This window comes from Candidozyma duobushaemuli (genome assembly GCF_002926085.2).
Source record: "Candidozyma duobushaemuli strain B09383 chromosome Unknown D_B09383, whole genome shotgun sequence".
NCBI lineage: Eukaryota > Fungi > Ascomycota > Pichiomycetes > Serinales > Metschnikowiaceae > Candidozyma > Candidozyma duobushaemuli.
In genome coordinates this window covers 475176-493961 of record NW_020289898.1, presented here as the reverse complement: position 1 = coordinate 493961, position 18786 = coordinate 475176, and the positions used below count along the sequence as shown (strand labels likewise).

General features: G+C 47.8%; 8 protein-coding genes across 8 annotated transcripts; 5 read left to right on the top strand and 3 right to left on the bottom strand. All coding sequences in view use genetic code 12, as the record gives it.

Annotated features, from left to right (window-relative positions):
• Positions 1-765: 765 nt before the first annotated feature.
• CXQ87_003819 (uncharacterized protein) lies at positions 766-2478 on the top strand (the record flags this gene model as incomplete). The annotated part of the gene is made up of 1 exon (XM_025482281.1): positions 766-2478. The coding sequence occupies one exon, from the start codon at positions 766-768 to the stop codon at positions 2476-2478; it is 1713 nt and encodes a 570-aa protein (XP_025336899.1).
• Positions 2479-2525: 47 nt separating this feature from the next.
• Positions 2526-3656, top strand: DAO2 (Dao2p; the record flags this gene model as incomplete). Its single annotated transcript, XM_025482280.1, has 1 exon — positions 2526-3656. The coding sequence occupies one exon, from the start codon at positions 2526-2528 to the stop codon at positions 3654-3656; it is 1131 nt and encodes a 376-aa protein (XP_025336898.1).
• Positions 3657-4273: 617 nt separating this feature from the next.
• CXQ87_003817 (uncharacterized protein) lies at positions 4274-5470 on the top strand (the record flags this gene model as incomplete). Its single annotated transcript, XM_025482279.1, has 1 exon — positions 4274-5470. The coding sequence occupies one exon, from the start codon at positions 4274-4276 to the stop codon at positions 5468-5470; it is 1197 nt and encodes a 398-aa protein (XP_025336897.1).
• Positions 5471-5528: 58 nt separating this feature from the next.
• CXQ87_003816 (uncharacterized protein) lies at positions 5529-10745 on the bottom strand (the record flags this gene model as incomplete). The annotated part of the gene is made up of 2 exons (XM_025482278.1): positions 5529-9521; positions 9846-10745. The coding sequence occupies 2 exons, from the start codon at positions 10743-10745 to the stop codon at positions 5529-5531; spliced, it is 4893 nt and encodes a 1630-aa protein (XP_025336896.1).
• Positions 10746-11156: 411 nt separating this feature from the next.
• On the bottom strand, positions 11157-12473 carry CXQ87_003815 (uncharacterized protein; the record flags this gene model as incomplete). The annotated part of the gene is made up of 1 exon (XM_025482277.1): positions 11157-12473. One exon carries the CDS (start codon positions 12471-12473, stop codon positions 11157-11159), a length of 1317 nt encoding a protein of 438 aa, XP_025336895.1.
• An 819-nt stretch (positions 12474-13292) lies between these two features.
• On the top strand, positions 13293-14669 carry SES1 (serine--tRNA ligase; the record flags this gene model as incomplete). Its single annotated transcript, XM_025482276.1, has 1 exon — positions 13293-14669. One exon carries the CDS (start codon positions 13293-13295, stop codon positions 14667-14669), a length of 1377 nt encoding a protein of 458 aa, XP_025336894.1.
• A 1502-nt stretch (positions 14670-16171) lies between these two features.
• On the top strand, positions 16172-16849 carry CXQ87_003813 (uncharacterized protein; the record flags this gene model as incomplete). The annotated part of the gene is made up of 1 exon (XM_025482275.1): positions 16172-16849. One exon carries the CDS (start codon positions 16172-16174, stop codon positions 16847-16849), a length of 678 nt encoding a protein of 225 aa, XP_025336893.1.
• A 49-nt stretch (positions 16850-16898) lies between these two features.
• On the bottom strand, positions 16899-18623 carry SLD1 (Sld1p; the record flags this gene model as incomplete). Its single annotated transcript, XM_025482274.1, has 1 exon — positions 16899-18623. One exon carries the CDS (start codon positions 18621-18623, stop codon positions 16899-16901), a length of 1725 nt encoding a protein of 574 aa, XP_025336892.1.
• Positions 18624-18786: the final 163 nt, after the last annotated feature.

Sequence of the window (18786 nt, the reverse complement as noted above, 5' to 3'; positions counted from 1 at the left end):
AAACTCAGCAGCGTGCTACTTTGGGAGATTGACCAGATTGAGTCAAAAACTCGCTGACTCTGCCGATTGGATTGAGGGTTCTGGTGGGCTTGGTTTACTGGAGTAAAAACGCGTTTTAAGAGGTGCCTTTGAGCATGATAAGTCGCCAGACATAGCCGAAATTTACCGTGACAGCAAGGACTTCTCAACAACCTCAATACTTTTAAGATCTTTTTCAGGAAGATCAAAAATTGGAGATTTGACTGATTAGCAACTGACTTCGATGGCTCTTCTTAATAAGTCTATGGTAACCATTACAGCTGATCTCGATACAAGCCTGTCGCAGAACACAAAATTACAGAACCACCCACGATACTCACCTACAATGCTCCCGAACCGAAATCGAAAGTTCATCTCCACGAACATTCTCAAATTTTTTTCCAACATCTCATCTGTATGGCTCCATCAACCCACTCCATCTTATCAAGCTTATCTAATTGCAGCCACTGCGCACACAGGATGACTGTTCTGACATGTCGTGCACAAAACACTATATAAGTACCAGAGCCATTCCAACCTTTTCAAAATGCCATTTTCAAAAATCTCCAATATTGAGCCTTCCAATGCCCGGCTAGTGCCTCTTTGAGGGCCCCGCGTTAGCGCGGCAGCGAGTCAACTTTTCCTCACCTTCCCTAATAGGCAGGCAAAGCCGAAGAGCCGCTACCGTTATCGCGGTGCTTATAAGTCCCGATCTCCAACCTTGGTCGTTTTTCTTTATACCACAAAATGGTCTCCTACAATGACTTCCTTACTACTGACGCGCTCGACACCTACGAAGACAATGAGTTGTACACCAGGGAGTTCTTGCCAAGGCTCGAGAAGTACCGTTCTGATCTTGAGAACGCCATTAAAAAAGAGTACCTGATCCAGGTCCCCAAGCCTGCTGAGGCCTTGGCTGAGGAGCAGTTCAATGCTCTCCAGTATCTTTACGACGAGAAGCTCTTGACCGAGAAGGAGTTCGAAATCACCGACTCGTCTTCCTCGAGAATCGTCAACCAGATCGCCAAAGGCGCTTGGTCTGCAGTGGAGGTTTTCAAGGCTTTCGCCAAAAGAGCCACCATCGCCCATCAATTGACCAATTGTGCTTTAGAGCTTTTCACTGACGAGGGATTGGAGCGTGCCCAGTACTTGGACGACTACTACGCCAAAAACGGTAAAACTGTGGGTCCCTTGCACGGTTTGCCTATCTCCTTGAAAGAGCAGATGAACTACAAGGGCAAGATCACGCACGGTGGTTACGTGTCTCACATTGTCAATATACCCGAGAAGCACGCTCCATCGGCCGAAATCTTGGAGAAGTTGGGCGCTGTGTTTTATGTCAGAACAAACCAGCCGCAGACATTGATGCATTTGTGCGGCAACAACAACTTCATCGGCTGGTCAAAGTGCCCTTACAACGTCTCTTTGACTGCAGGTGGATCCTCTTCCGGTGAAGGTGCCATCACTGCTTTTGGTGGCTCCTCAATTGGTATTGGTTCCGATATTGGTGGCAGTATCAGAGGCCCTGCAGCCTTCTCTGGATCCGTGGGCTTGCGTCCAACGACAAGCAGATTTTCCAAGGCTGGAGGTGTCTCGTCCGCTGGCGGTCAAGAGTCAGTCCCTGCTGTGCAAGGCCCTATGGCTAGATCCATTGATGACATCGACATGTTGATGGATGTCTACGTTAACCAGGGCCAGCCTTGGACCATTGACTGCACCACGATCCCTATTCCATGGAGAAAGGTTGAGAAGCCTAAGCCCGAGAACTTGACTGTGGCCATTGCCTACGACGATGGTATTGTCAGCCCCACACCACCAATTTTGAGAGGCTTGAAGCATGTCGCTGACAAGCTCAAGGCTGCTGGTGTTAAGGTCATCGAGCACAAGCCGCTCAGAACCGAATTTGCATACGAACTTGTCAACAAGATGTACTCTGCTGATGGTAACTACAAGCAAAGGAAGCTTTTGGCTGGTTCCGGTGAGCCATTGTGCAAGATGACCAAATGGAGTTTGAACTACGGTGAGGGCTCTAGAGAGTTTGGTGTTGCCGAGAACCGTCAAATGAGCATCGATAGAGATTTGTTGAAGCAGCAATACACCGACTACTTGAACGAGAACAACATTGACATGCTTATCTCGCCTGCGTTCGTCAATGTCGCACCAAAGCCAGAGACCGCCTACGTTTGGTCCTACACCACTCTTTTCAACCTTATCGACTTCCCCACATTGGCATTTCAAACCGGCCTTCACCAAGACCCCAAGCTCGATAAGTGGGACCCCAAGCCAGCTGCCAGAAGCAAGTTGGAGGAGCTTGAACACGATCAGTATGACCCTGAGCAATTCAAGAACGCCCCAATTGCATTGCAGATCACTGGTAGAAGATACTTTGACGAAGAGGTTGTTGCTGCCGGAAAGACGATCGTTGACATCTTGAAGGTGGATTTGCTTAAGCATCACTAGATATATATGGAATTAGACGCACCATTCTTGCAGCCATTTAGTAGTCTATGAAGGACCGCAGAACGCCAGTGGAGAAAGTTTACTGGAACGAACCACTTTTCTTTATGCCAAAGGAAATTGTGATTGTTGGCGCTGGTGTCTTGGGTCTTTCCCTGGCATTGGCTGTATGTGAAAATATTCAGCATGTCTCTATCACTATCGTGGCAGAGCACCACCCAGATAGCTTTCCTTATCTGAGCCAGTATACGTCGCCTTGGGCTGGAGCTCACTTTCGGCCTTTTCCGCTGAAAAATGAAGCTGAACTACGAGAGTATCTCTTGACTAGAGTGACGTGGAAGCGTATGAAGAGGTTTGCTAGTGAAAATCCCGAAAGTTCAGTGAAAATAGTCCAAGGCATAGACTATGTGGAGAAGGACGAATTGTATGAGGGATTGAGCAAGGGATACTCGGAGGAGATCGAGAACTTTAGAGTATTAGAAAAAGACGAAGTGCCCGACGGCTTTGCATTTGGTGCTCTGTACGACACGTTCGTCTTGGACGCCCCACACTACATTCAGTTCCTATATAAGAAGCTCAGGGCTGAATACGGTGTGAAATTTGTAAAACGAAAGCTAGAAATGCTTAGTGAAGCTGTTGAGGTTTCAGAAAACCCCCATTGCATAATCATCAATTGCAGTGGAAACGGCCTACTATGGAACGGTGGTAATGATCCCGCCTGCTTTCCTATCAGAGGGCAGACTCTTTTAGTCAACCTGTCTCACAATAATGCTCTTGCAGACAAAACCATCACAATTCAGCATAAACTGGGCGATTGGACATTTTGCATCAACAGACCTCTCAATGGAGGGGTGATCATAGGTGGTACGAAGCAGGTTAACGAAACCGATGTATCGGTGCGGGAGCAAGATAGCACAGCAGTCAAAGAAAGAGCGTCAAAGTACTTTCCAGAGCTCATGAGAACAGACAAGAACGGTAACGCCTTCTTTGATGTTATAAGGACGAATGTGGGGTTTAGACCGGCCAGAAAGGGTGGAGTGAATCTTACATTAGATTCAAATAATGGAGTTCCTGTAATCAATGCATACGGTGCAGCCGGATCTGGATATGAACTTTCTTATGGCATTGGGATGGAGGTTGTCAAGAAAGTGAGACATGCTCAACGTGCTCAAAGGCTTTAGGAACGGGAGCGCCTTGGCAGTGATCTTGAATCTGCGGATTCATATGAATCAGAAAAGACAATAAGAAACGTTTGACTAATTTCTTCCTTGTCTGATCATAGAAAATAATGGCACCATGACTCACTCTACAGGTCAGATCATGTAGCGATTCTAAATGTAACGTTAGAGAACTTTTTATTGACTCATACCACTGGCTGCAACAGTGGTAAAATAGATCACCCCACATTCTTTATGGCATACAAGATATTCGGTGGCAATTCAGGGTTTGCTGTGACTCAGAATGGCTGCGAATCTGGAGGACCCTGAGTAGTCCGGAGTATACTGTTTCCATTTTCTCGAGACTAAAGCTCCTCTCTCTATATGGATTCACCAACTAAATCAAACAATGAAATGACCAATAAATAAAAGCCCCGTTTTAGGCTTCGGTCTTTGTTTTGCTCTGTGGTGCCCACGTTGGGAGTGCATGCGGTGATAAGGCATGTATGGTGATAACAGATCTGTCATAAATACACCAAAACATGACTCTTTGCAGGCTTGTGCTGCCTATAAAACGGGTACCAAGCCCCCATACGGCTGTGCTACTACCATCACGACAGAATTCAATATCATCGAAACCAATGGTCCCTTTGAACCCTCCCCTAGATCCAGCTAGCATAAAGGGCTGGTACAAGCACCACCTCTCCTTGCTTGCCGTGGATAAGCTCAAGCTTCATATCTACCAGAAGCTTTTCTCCTTACCTTCACATATTGATAGTGGATCTATCAAGTGCGTCGTGAGTGACTTGGTATCTTTTGGCCAGACGGCCTGTGTTTCACATCCTAGAGTATTGGAACATGTGGGTGGAGCTCTGGAGAGCCGCCACAAGCTGGATGTGAGAGCGTTTTACGTTCAAGTGGCGTATATGATGTCAAAGGAGCCTGAGTCCAAGATAGAGCAGCTTGCGGACGCCATGTTGGACTTGTATCTTGAACTGAGAGACTACAAGCTCACAATGAACGAGCCTGCCAATCCTCAGGAGAAGGTGATACTACGACTCGCTACCAAGTACTACAAGTCGTGTTCTATCAACTACCGTCTGATGTACGACCACAAGTCATATCCGCGTGAGGTCGAGATGGCAGATGAGTCGCTAACGATAAACCTTCCACCCTTGCCGCAAATCAAGTCGAAGCACTTGTTGGCAAAGGCATTGATGCACAAGGAGCTCTACAGAGCCGTGTTCCTGGAGAACCACGAGTTCTACAAGTCCTTGACGGCCAAGAATATATCTATGGATAGGCTGGCCCTAAACGTGATCCGCTACGATTTATCGTTCTTGGATGGCCTTGGAGACTTGTTCTTGGCGGGAGAGTCCTCAGAGTTTTTGTACAAGTTTAGACACCTGGATCCATACAGCTCTGACGAGACGTTTGGCAAGAAGACGTACACCTTGCTCAGAACCGTCTTGGCAACCAATACGTTGTTGTCAAAGCTTGCAGTTGCATACAACCTCCACGTTGCTCTCGATGACAGAATTGTACGTGAAATGCTTGAGATGGAATATATTCCATACTTGGCTGGTCACAGAGAGAACGATCCTCCGTACGAGCAGGCTCGGTACGAGGAAGAGTTCATTGCTGATTACTTCGAGCAGTACGTTGGCGCCCTCTACCTAGAACAGCCACTAGTGGCTAAGGAATGGATAAACCAGTTGTTCGAACAGATATTGTTCTCCATCAACGATGCTTACAAGATCAAGCAGCGCAAGAAGAAGGATATTCAGTTCGACTACCGTGCTTGGGGCATGGACGTTGTGGGACGTGCTTTGAGATAATATCTATTCTATAAAAAAGGAGTAGTTACTCCCATGATACAATATATAAACAGGCAGGTTACTTTTTGTTAGCATCTCTCATGAGACTGCTAAACCCTAGGCTCTTCTTCTTCTTCTTCTTCTTGGCATCACGATCACCAGAAAGCTTCTTCAAGCTAGCAAACTTCGACGAGTCTTCATCATCAGAAGAATCTGAGTCCAGGCCTGAATCTGAATCAGAACTCAGATCTGAGTCACTCAGCGATTCCAGCTCTGACTCTGAGATATCAAGCTTCTTCTCAGGTTGTTTCTTAGAATCAGAAGAACTCTTGTCCTTCGAGTCACGTACATCCGGTACTCCTCGCTTCTGCAAATCACTGAGAGAGTTTAATTTGGGCAACGTCGCTGTTGGTGCTGGCCTTTGCTGCGCCTTATTTGCCTTGGCTTTTTCATCCTCATCAGATGACTTCGAAAATGGAGTCTCAACGGTAATAGTCCTCACACCTTCAGACAGCTTGTGAACGGGTGGGGATGGTGCCTTGATGGGCTTTGCAGTTGGCTTTGCTAGGGAGCCAAAGTTCTTCTTCACAACTCTGGAGCTCACAAGACTAGGAACTTTTTTCAAAGCACTTTTGGCAATTGTTGGCGGTTTCTTCTTAGGCTCGCTTTCAGATTCCGACAGAGATTGACTTTCGCTCGAATCCGAATCCGAATCCGAACTAGAATTTGAAGAAGAGCTTGAAGCGGCGTTTGATGCAACAGGCTTCTTCTCTTTTGATGCAGCAGGCTTCTTATCAATGATTTGTCCTTTCCCTGAGACAGACTTCTTTTCGGCAATTGTCTCAGTCTTCGTTGCTTCTTCCTTAGAGGTCGAATTCTCCTTCGAGACCAGTGCCTTTTCCGAACCAGTATCTTTGAGATTACTCAGGTGAGATTTTTCATCGGTTTTCTCAACAATATCGTTTCCATCACTTTTCTGAGTTGTAACTATCGCAGCCTTTTGTGACGTCGACTCTGTCTGAGAAGCATTGCCGCTGGACTCATTGTCAGAATCAGACTCGGAGGATGACTCTGAGGATGACTCAGATTCCGATGAAGATGAAGATGACGAGGATGAGGACGACTCGGACTCAGAATTCGAAGATATCACGACATCCGGCTTAACATCTTTCTCTCCGTCTTCAACTTTAGCGTCAACCTTCGAGGGTTCTAATCTGGGTTTCTTTATGGGCGACAGTCCCTCCCCGTGAGACGCACGCTTCGACGTATTACTGATGTGTTTGCTCACTGGAGTGTTTGAGCCTACCTTCTGGCCCTCTCTGGACTTGGGCAGCTTATTGAGGGCCGCCACCAACATGGATGCAGTTACCTTTTTCGTGGGCGAGGCATCAGTCTTTTGAGAGGCTGGTGCCGATTGAATGGGTGCTACTTCTTTGCTAGCCTTCACAGGACTCGCCTTTTTCGGAGAAGTAGCTTCCACGGAATCATCTTTCTTTGCATCCTCATTTGCTTGCGAAAGCTTGCTTGATAGTGGGTCTGCTGCAACGGGGGGAGAAGATGAAGTAGCCGTCGTGGCGTGTGACGAGACTTGCGTCACATTCGGCTTATCTTCCACCAAAGAGGATGCCAGACCAGCTTCCTTGGCATTATCTTCATTAGATGATTTCAGTTTATCACCATGAGATTCAGGGGCTTCAGTGCCCGCCTTAGAATCAATTTCGATGGGGTCTGAAGCAGCCTCGCCGTCTCGCTTGTTGGCGTCATCATTTATTTCCCTTCCACGTACATCGGAGGCTTCGGCGTCAGTATAATGCGATTCAGACCTTTGCGAATCATACCCACTTATAGCTTCAGAACTTTCTCTTGTCGTCTGTTCCGGTGCGTTCAAGGGCTTTTCACTCTCGGAAATCTCAAAAGCGCTAGTTGCCACTGATACCTGGTTAGACTCTTCAGTTGTGACCTTGTCGTCTTCGATCTGCTCTGCATTATCATCAATGTCCTCTTCATCGGAATTCTCACTCGATGACTCTAGTTCGATAACTTCTGGAGCGGCCGATCTCGTACGAAGAGAGGCCCGTGGTTGCGGAACTTTCTTAGTAAGGTTGCGAGGATCGTCCTTTCTTGGTCTGCCTCTGCCACGCTTAACGATGCCTGGAGTGGAGGAAGAAGTCTGATTATTAAACTTAACAGCAGTTGGCTTCGTTTGTTCAGGGATCTTCTTTTTTGGCTGCCTAACAGCATCCGAATCCACATCCTCCGATTCTTCATCCTCCGAGTCATCAGATTCATTGACCGAGGCGTCTTCTTCAGAGCTGTTAGAGACGGCAGCTGCGTCTTGCATTTCAACGTCATCTTCACTTGACTGCGATGAAGCGTTTGTCTCCGCTTCCTCATCCTCTTTTTCCTCAGGACTACCTTCCTTCTCCGATGCATCATTATCCTCATCGGATTCATCCTCCGCAGCAGCTTGTAATTTCTGAAGCGTGCTCTGTTGTCCACTGGGAGTGTCATCTGATTTCTGCGAGGCATCTTCAGTTCGTTGCAAGTTTGGAGTAGATGGCTCACTCTTTATTTTCTTCAGCAGTTCCTGGTGTTGTTTTTCGATTCTCGCGTCCAACTTCTTCATCTTCACATAGATTGAAGAAAGTTTAGACTTGCTAGCAAAGTCATTAAAAGGAGCTGGCAACGCGTTCGCCCTGGTCTCCTTCAATTTCTCCTTCTCCTTATCTTTTTCGTCCTCAATGTTGTCCAAGTTCGTATCAAAGTTTGGTACTCCACCAATCGTTACACGAGAACGCAAGCTCCTAGTAGTGTTTGAAGGCGCTGCGGCTGCGTTGCGGCGCCTGCTTTCGAGTTCAGCAGCGTTTCTAGCGATATTTTCCTCTCGTATCTGACGCTTGCGCTCTTCCTCGTGGGCAGCGAACTTAGCATTATCTGGAGTGGGAACCGAGAGTTTCTTGATAATTTTATGGGGTACGCGCATGTTGTTTCTGATGATTGACATGATCTCACCCTTATTTAAAGAAACATCCTCTTTGTTACCATCATGTGCAACCTTTTCAGAGTGAGAAGCTTCCTTGTTAGCACTTGAGCCGTCTTTCGTGGTAGCAGACCCGTTAGTGTTATTGACACGAGGTTCTGGTTGCGGCAGTGCAGCAACAGTTGGGGTTAGACCGCCAAAACCTGTAGCAGGCTTCATGACATTGCTTGGTAGATTTTTGTCGTAATCGAAAACATGCACAGGTGGTGCTTTTCCCTGAGCTTGAGATTTGTTTGCAGAATTCTCACCAGCTCCTTTCCCTTGCGATGAGCTCTTTTCTTGAAGTACCTTCGCTTTGGTTTGCTCTTGTTGCCGCAAAGCTTCCTCCTGTTTACGTTCAACCAGTTTCTTGAGTTCGGCCTGTCGTCTGAGATCGTCCTGCTTCCTCAAAATTGCTTCCTTCCGAACTTCTTGCTGTCTGAGAGCTTCCTTCTTTTTGAGCAACTCCTCTTTTTGTTGCAAGTGCTTCTGGAACAGGAGTGTTCTATCTCTCCATTCCTGCTCCTGTTCAAGCAACTCTGCCTGCCTCTTCAACTCTTCAGCAGGCATGAGAATCCGGTTCTCTTCGGCCTTTCTCATTTCCTCTTGCATTCGGCGCTGCTCCTCATCTCTTCTTCTATCCTCTGCAGTCTTTCTCTCCTTCTCTTTTTCCTCCTCCTCTCGTATCTTACCAACACCTTGCTTGACGAGATACTCCTGCCTTCTCATTGCGTCATCAACCTTCTCATGGATCAGCTGCTTGATAGATTCTTGCATTTTCTGATCCTCGATAGGACTGGTAACCGGGTACTGGCGAATTAATGAATTTTCAAGCAGAGACGTGTTTCGATGCTGTTGATGCTGAGTGGTGTTTTGGACTGGGGCCGCTGGTGAGGAAGACAGTGAGGGCCTCTGGACAGGCAATTGAGGTTGAGGACCAGGAGCAGGAGATAAATGACTCTGGAAGCTCCCACTGGGCGAAAGGTATTGAGGCGTTAATGACGGATGAGAGATATTCAAGGTCCCGGCGTAAGGCGATTGAAGTGTTTGGTTCTGATGATGGGGTGGTGCACTGTGCTGCATGTGTGGTAAATGCCCATGTTGATGAGGAGCCGGGGCGGCACCAAATTGACTAGTGGGAACAGTTCCTTGGCGGTATGTGTGCATAAGCTTCATTTGAGAGCCCACTTGTTTTGGCCTTTGAAGTTCAGGGAATTGGGGCTGCGGTAAGCGAGTTTGAGTGGGCTGCCATCCATTATTGTTTGTCGCAGGTGAATTTATAGGGAATTGCTGACGAGGAGCTTGCTGCAGAGCCTGGGGTGGTGGTTGGAAGTGTTGTTGCTGGTGAATTTGCGTGATTGGTGGAGCTTGGGATACATTAGGTTGAGGCTGAGGTGGCTGCGTGCTATTATGATAGGGTGTCAGCGTATTAAGAGGCTCCTTCTTCGATGGTGTTTTCGTAGGGACGGTTGGGGGAGGAGCTAATTTGGTAGCTTGATGTTTGTCATTCTCTTTCCTATGCTTGAGCAGCCTATGGGAAACCAGATCATCACTGTCAGTACCGTCATCTATTTCATCGTGCTCAGGCGATTGACTAACAGCCTGCGGAGTCTTTTTCACGCTCTCAGTACTGTTCTCGCTTTCATCCGGCAATTTAAGCATGCCTGATGTTATTCTTCTGCCAGAGGAGGACGCGGGTGAAGGTTTCTTTTGCGGTATTATCTTGGAGCCAGGAGTTTGATGCGATGGTGGCGGAAGTAAGACTGGGGATTTCGTCACCAGATCATTAGTTGGAACAGCTTTCGAAGCGGTTTCGGCCGCTTCACTTGGTGAATCTTGGCGAATTCCCCATATGGTACGCGACTTCTTCAACATTCGTGACTCGTTGGCTTCACTGGAGTCAGCTCGTCTTTTGGAGCTTGTTGTGGCATCGGCTGTTGCAGTTGTAACATCAGGAAGTATCATTGATGTGTCTCTTGAGTAGGTCGGTAGTAAATTATCAACAAGAACACGGACCACATCGCCCGATTGAAACACGTCTGATGCGGCGAAATCCGGGTCCAAGTCACATCGGTCGTCATCTTGGATGCCCTCGACTTGGAGTTTGTCTGCTTCCGGATAAAGCCTGTTGTACCTTTTTATAAGAGCATCGCAAACCTGCCCCACAGAACTCTCTGGGTCGGTGAGATGTAGAAATTTTTTAAAGGTGGCTATGCTGGATGTGGGCATCTCAGCCAGCGTCACTGGTATAAGAACCACCTGAAGCTTTAGTTTCATAGGGCACTGTGGTTGTTGATTGGGCTGGAGTCTTGAAATGTTCCTACTTCGCGATGTATCTTGAAGCACCCGTACCGCACTTCACCAGTGTCTCAGAAACGGCTGCTTTGAAACCACCTTGAAATTGATTTTTAGTAAATTTACTATCTCTATTACATTTGATGAACTGCCGGGGAAAACTCATGTGTTTCCCTTGCAGCGAGTGACAAAAGTTTGGGATGTCGCTGTATGTATGAAGAGCGATGGCAACGCTGACACAAATCCAGAGCCAATTGTATCCCTGAATGCATCACTCGAAGTCTCAAAGTGACTCGAAGTTTTTCGAAACTTACAAGGCAGACACTTCTGTGTTTTTTGACAGCAGAAGCTGATTCAAAGACACAAAATGTACAATATTCCTCAAAAACGGGATCAGTTGTCCTGGTCGTGCCTCTTGAAATACGGATCGTCGTAAAGCTTCTCTTTCTCTGCTTTTTGATTGTCGTTCTTGAACAACTTGGCCTCTAGCTGTGTATACTCATCCTCGGAATCGTCCTCAATGGTCCGACCGGCCCGATTACCACCTTCCCAAACGATGATTTCACCGTCCATGGTACCACAAAAGTACTTAACTGAAAATGGACCAGCATAGACCATTGATGCTGTTCTCGTGGCATTGGCATGGGAACCTCTTTGAAGCCTGCTTACAAGCTTCCCATCCGCCGCTCTGAAAACTAAGATGTCTCCGTTATCTGATGGAAATAACAAGTGCTGGATCTCTGTCTCATTTTGCGGACTCAACATTAAAGGTAGAGACTGCAAGTATTTGTTTCTTGTCAACGGCCCGTAGTTCACCAACTTATTGAGTGGAGGTGCTCTTGTAGCTATCATGTCCCAAACACGCACCTTATCATCGTTGCCAGCCGTGTACAATGTAGTTCCCATTTCGTCCCAAAGCACGGCATTGACAGGTCCAGCATGTGCCTTTACAGCTTCAGACTTGAGATTGAGCCAGTCAGTCTGCAAGTCTCTCTCGTTAGTTTTCGTCAGGTCCAAACGACACAAACAACTGTCACTTCTTCGTATGTCCCATACTTTAGCCTCGCCATCGTATCCACCCAGAGCAAGAAGATACGGTCTGTTGGGATGCCAATCTACAGCCAATGTCTTGCCTTTATGGCCTGGAAGTGTATGTGCACTGGATCCTGCCCTGAGGTCTAGTAGTCGGATGAACGGCTGGTCACTAGCAACTGCAATAGTAGCCTGAGCTGAATGTTCATTTTGCTGACTGGCACTAATTGCAATTGAGTACACCCGACTGGTCAAATCGAAGGTATGTGCTACTTCGAGATTGTTGGTGTCCCAGATCTTCACCGTGTGGTCGAAAGATGCAGTGGTGAAGAGGCCAGTATCAAAAGGCCACCACTTTACAGCAGAAACTCCGAACTGATGGGCCGATTTTCTCGGGATCTGTGCAATTGTCTTGTATTCATCAGGATCTTCATCTTCATCTGGTTTGAGATCCCAAAGCTTGAGTGACGAATCTGCACAGCCGCTGAACATGTATCGATGATCGATTGTCTCTAAGGCCAAACTGTTCACTGCAGCACCGCCGTGGCAATTGGTAGGGAATGTCTTGTCCTCATCTTCAACCTGTCGTAGACTGCTGTAGAGAGACTCGGTGACAGTTTGGACAAATTCATGATTTGATATTCGACCACATTTGCGCTCTAGTAGTAGTGATTGCATTAGAGTGTGGGGACCATTGAGGTTTGGTCTTCAGGTTGGGTATAAAGACTTTGTGGGAAAAGTATGGGTAGTTAGTTCACTATTGCTGTGCGAAGATACATTCGCAGCCATTTCTTGGTGATATTTGCTGTACTAGACACGGCTAAAACAACTCAATTCAAAATTGAATGATATCTAGCAAGGCTATCGAAGGAGCAAATTAGAAACGAGATTTCAAGATTTCAATTTGATCTTATGATGCCTCTCCGCGATTAAAACACACCACTGTGGATTTTCATGAAAAAGTCCGAGATGAAGTAACGTACTGATGATGTGAAGTACATATGGAGGATTCGTAAGTGCTCACAGCTCCAGCAAATGCTCTTTTAGTGGCTAGATTTTGTCCCCAATCGATAGAGTAACACATCTTACGTTAGCTCCAGAATCTACTTCGTTTCGTGACATAGTAGAACATTCAAGATTCATGATTTTCAACTTTTGTAATTTTTTATCAAATAGTCACAAACTATTGTGAGCAAAATGACTGCAATCCTGTGCCCGATCTTTCAAACATGAAATTCCCAATGTGGATCTTCTCCACCCTGACTCAGACGGACCACTTGTATGCGCATCGCGTTTTGCAGCCATTCAACAGCTAGCCACCATCAAACCTTAAATGAGTTATCTCTAAATCAAAAAAAAATCAAATGAATCGGTCAATGTCACTTTTGGCCAATTTATATAAACATCTGCCTTATCCACTTCTCCCTAGTAGACATTGTCGTGTACGACCCGCGACGTATATGAAAAAAAAAAAGTTTCCCTAGATAGACCACCATCATGTTGGACATCAACGCATTTTTGGCTGAAAAGGGTGGAGAGCCCGAAAAGATCAAGGCTTCTCAGAAGAAGAGAGGTGCTTCTGTCGAGCTTGTTGACGAGATCATCGCCGACTACAAGAACTGGACCAAGATCAGATTCGACTTGGATGCGTTGAACAAGAAGTTGAACGCTTTGCAGAAGCTGATCGGCCAGAAGTTCAAGGCTAAGGAGGATGCTTCTGAGCTTTTGGCCCAGAAGGACCAGCTCACTAACGAGAAGAAGGAGCTCACCGAGACCGAGCAGAAGGCTGACGCTAACTTGAGATTCAAGGTCAACCAGATTGGTAACATTGTTCACGACAGTGTTGTTGACTCCATGGACGAGGAGAACAACGAGATCGTGAGAACCTGGAAGCCAGAAGGATTGTCTGAAATTGGCCAGGTTGCCGCTGCCACAAACGCTCCAGCTACCTTGTCTCACCACGAGATCCTCTTGAGATTGGACGGTTACGACCCAGAGAGAGGTGTCAAGATTGTGGGCCACCGTGGTTACTTCTTGAGACAGTGGGGTGTTTTCTTGAACCAGGCATTGATCAACTACGGTTTGTCGTTCCTCTACGGCAAGGGCTACCTTCCTTTGCAGGCTCCAGTGATGATGAACAAGGAAGTCATGGCCAAGACCGCCCAGTTGTCCCAGTTCGACGAGGAGTTGTACAAGGTCATGGACGGTGAGGACGAGAAGTACCTTATTGCCACCTCTGAGCAGCCAATCTCTGCTTACCACTCGAACGAGTGGTTCGAGAGCCCTGCTGAGCAGTTGCCTATCAGATACGCTGGTTACTCTTCTTGTTTCAGAAGAGAGGCTGGTTCCCACGGTAAGGATGCCTGGGGTATTTTCAGAGTGCATGCTTTCGAGAAGATCGAGCAGTTTGTGTTGACGGAGCCCGAGAAGTCGTGGGAGGAGTTTGACCGTATGATCGGTGCCTCTGAGGAGTTCTACAAGTCTCTTGGTCTTCCATACAGAGTTGTGGGCATTGTGTCTGGTGAATTGAACAACGCTGCCGCCAAGAAGTTCGACTTGGAGGCATGGTTCCCATTCCAGAAGGAGTACAAGGAGTTGGTGTCGTGCTCCAACTGTACGGACTACCAATCGAGAAACCTCGAGATCCGTTGCGGTATCAAGCAGCAGAACCAGAGCGAGAAGAAGTACGTGCACTGCTTGAACTCGACCTTGTCTGCCACGCAGAGAGCGCTCTGCTGCATTTTGGAGAACTACCAGAAGGAGGACGGGTTGATTGTGCCTGAGGTGTTGAGAAAGTACATTCCAGGCGAGCCCGACTTCATTCCCTACTCGAAGGAGTTGCCCAAGAACTCCACGTCGAAAAAGAGAAACTAAGGCCCGTAGCCGTTGATAGAATCTATTGAGCAATACAAACGTTCCTGACTTTTGTGGGTGATTTTCAGCTTAGCCGCCCAAGCACGCTTCAGCGCAGCAGCAGCAAAGAACCGCAGCAAGACAACCGCAGCAGGCCGCACAGCATCCACCGCCACCGCCTTTCTGAGGCGGTTGCTGGACGTACATTGGCTGCTGTTGTTGTTGGTAGTAGCCTCCTTGTGGAGGTCCCTGGTTGTAGTAGCCGCCTTGTGGGGGCCTTGATTATAACCGCCTTGGGGAGGACCGTAGGACTGAATGTTAGATGGGGTTTACTTTGGGAGGCCAGGATTGATCGGGCGGACCAAAATGGACGGTGTGGGGAAAACATACCATGTTGATGTTGAAGAACAAAAAACGAGCAGCAGCAGTTGTTTATATATCACCGCAAGTGCGAGCAATTCCGAGGGCTCACGCCGATCGCCCAGTGACATATGCATGGAACAGTCAGCGCCGTTGGCCCAAAAACGAGCACGAAAGGCCCCATTGTCCTGGCCGGTCACCATACGGCTGTTGCTCAGCCCTCGCGCAGTCCGGGCGGCTATCTCACTGAAAACGGACCCCAGCCTATAGAGAGACTGTGTGGGTATGTCGATCTGCTTGTGCGGATCACGCTGGCTACTGCGCCGCGACATTTTTGCAGCCAGCGAGCTACTCGAGGGTGAGCCTTTGACAAATGGACCGCACCGGACGGTGAATTACTTGGCAGATCTAGGAAGGAGGTTGAGATTGCACGACTGGCATGTAGACTCTATTGATTAGCGGCCATCAACACGAGGTCCCACTGACGGTCTGTGGGAATGAGAATGAAAATAACGCTCGACTCTGTGAAGGTTTTGTGGTAGGGCTGTATGGTTTCCCGCAGTCAGTTCCTGAATAGACGAGCCGGCCTGTGCCTAGGGTGCCAAGAGGCCCCAGAATCTGATATTTTTAGCTCCGGTGCCTTGCTATTGTGAGAAGGCAGGTTTGAGTCACCGTGCCGCTGCTTATGCAAAGCCATAACGTCGACTCAGCCGAGCTACGATGATCATCAATAGCCAGGCGGCAGGAGCTTTAGATATTGGAGACTGCCGTGGGGTCGGTCTTGTATGCTGATCTGTCTGGTATGGAGGAGATCCAACTGCCCAAGAGAGCTATTATGTCGACTGTCGGCCTAAGCGGGCAAGATGAAGCTTCAGCAACAGTTTTTTGAAAAGTCGGTCAGAGGAATCAGAACTTTGCATTTGTAGGCTTCCATGTTTTTTAATGTCGCCCCTCCCTGTAATACGTCTGTTTATTGGTAACGTTGCCCTTCCCCACTGACCAGCATGGCTGCGAATCACTATCACAGCCAATTGCACTAGTGCAATCTACCTGACGAAATGCAATGGTAGTGCTTTTTTCTGAGCCAAATATCGTGAAAAGCGGTATATTCCACTCTTAAGGCTCCTTATAATTTGTCCCACTTCCATCTCCCCATCCTCCCCATGCTCATCTCATCGCAGTCGCATCATCTCAAATACACCGCCATGAGCTTCAACTACGGTCCACCTCCACCAGGGAAGCGAGGCGACAGCGAAAATGGCCCGCCAGCTAAAAGAGCAAAATACGCATCTCCTCTACTAGATCTCCCGACCCACCTACCGAACCTGGCCTCCCCTCCTTCACAACCATCAATCGTGGAGAAGAAGGAACCTGAGAAACCAGCAGAAGAACCCATCTTCATCGAGGGCACCACCATCAGCTTGCAGACAGAAGAAGACATTGCCAAGTGGATCGAGGAAAGGAAGAAAAACTGGCCCACACGGAAGAACGTGGAAGCTAAACTCAAACAGCAGCTGGAGCGGAAGGAAGAAAAGCCAGAAAGGCCCAAGAAGCAAAACGTTTGTAGGTTCTTTGCCAAAAACAGGAAATGCCGTTTTGGCAATAAGTGCAAGAACCTTCACGAGGCTGCCAACCTGCCTCTGTCCAACTCCAAGGTTCAGATCATCAACGGCATCGAGGTTGCCGTGCCTCAAAGATACAAAAATGACCCTTCAAACAACAAATCTTTCTACAAGAAACTTGTTCAAAGAGACCTTTACGAGCATGAGAACAACAAGGTTCTCGACTTCCTCTTGTGGTTGGACCAACAAGGGAAGGTAGACCACGACGTGAACGCCTAGCATACATATTGCATATCCATCACCAGCATTGCCATTTTACCTATGTAACCTAAATCATATCCGTGACTGGAGTTTTCTCCTCCTGTAGTTTTTTCGTGCAATCCAACATGATGGAGCACTGCTTGCCGATCTCTGCGAGCTTGCCAATGATGATCTCGTTTCCCTTGCCAAACCCATAGATAGAGTATGGCAACCCGACGTCCTGACAGAAATCAAGCACGTACGGCTGTGCTTTTCTGAGATTGTGTCTGGGCATACGAGGAAACAAGTGGTGAATGGCCTGGAATTGGAGGCCACCATGCAAGAAATCAAGCCATTGCGGACAGTCCACATCCATGGTGGTTCTCAATTGTCTGGATGCGAAAGACTCGCTCACGCCCAAATCTGCAGTAGACATGGCAAAGTGGGAGAGGGTAATTTGAACATGAACAAGCATGGTGCACATGTGGGATGCCATCACGTACCAGGTCTTGTTCCAGCCGCCCTCGACCTTCTGGCCGACAATGATGTAGAAGAACCAGTAGAAGAAAAACGACAACCCAGCCAACTCGAACCACCTAAACCATGCAGCTGAGCCACGACGGGGACCTTCGCCCATCAAGACGTGAGTCCACAGCAATCTGTACAAGTTGAAGCGACCGAAGGCCAAGATTGGATAGTAGAGGTACTCTTGAAAGGGCACCATCTTCCGGGCCACAGCATCAAACCACAAAAACTTATCATAATAAGTGGAGTAAACATCCTCAAACAACCTCACACTCACCGCAAAGAAAGGCAAGTGCTGGATGTCTGGGTCGTGGACGGGGTCGTTCGTGATGAGATGGTGAACATTGTGGTTCCGTTTCCACCATCCAAGCGAGAGACCTCCACACCAGGATGCTATAACCATACCAAAGACATTATCAAATTGGTAATTGTGGGTTATAGAAACATGACCAGCGTCGTGTGCAATGAATGTCATTTGATGCCATGCCGTGGCGATAAGCACAGCACTGATGGTGTAGTAGCCCAAATGAAGGAATGAAAACGAATAGAGTAAGAGAGACCCGATTTTGACGAGTTCTCTGACGTAGTTGCTGTACTTGCACTGGTACAAGCCTGCTTTAATCACCTTGGCGTGAAGGCTGTTGTATTTGTCCCTGAGTATGGACTGGGTATCGTAGTCGAGTGCCGGAAGCGAGAGAAGATCACGGCGGGAAAGCTCGTTGTCATAGTTCTTGAGACCCTCCTTGGGGTCGACAATCACCAGTTTCCGGTCGACCGGGAAAACCTTGTCGACGTTATTTTCTGACACCACCTCGATATTCTGGGGAACGACAGGGGATATTTTCTCCGGCGGATAGCCACTTTTATGGTATTTCTCCGAGATTGGAGGCTCGTCCACGTCAACATCAGAAGAGCTAGCACTGGAAATGTCCACACTAGACGACGATTCCCTGCCTGAGGCGTCGAGTTTATCTCCTAGTTTATCGCGGTGAGCTTTTTCCCCGACTCTGTAAACAGCTCCCTGGATCGGTGGAAGAATATTTTTCCAAGGATAGTTGATCCTTCCAACTTTCCATTTATGAAACACGGCTATAGCCTCGGGCCCGTGGTAGGCTAACATCTCGTCTGTGGCATCCCGGCCAACCATATGGAATACCGCCTTGTCTCCTCCAGGATGGTATGGAAGCCAAGGTGTGAGATTAAGCACATAGTCTTTGTATATGACTATGGCTTTACCCTGAGCAATGAGACTCTGGATCTGCTCAGGCAGAAGAATCTTATCGGGCATTTTGGGTTAAAGAACGTGGGCTTCGTTTTGCAGTGGGGACCCTCGCGAAGAATGTGGGTTGATGTTCTACATACTGGGTTCCCAATCAGAGCGATGCAAGATGTCAGGCACAGCCCCAGGGAAGAAAGCTTAATTTTGGGATTCGTCTAGTGATTGCAATTTA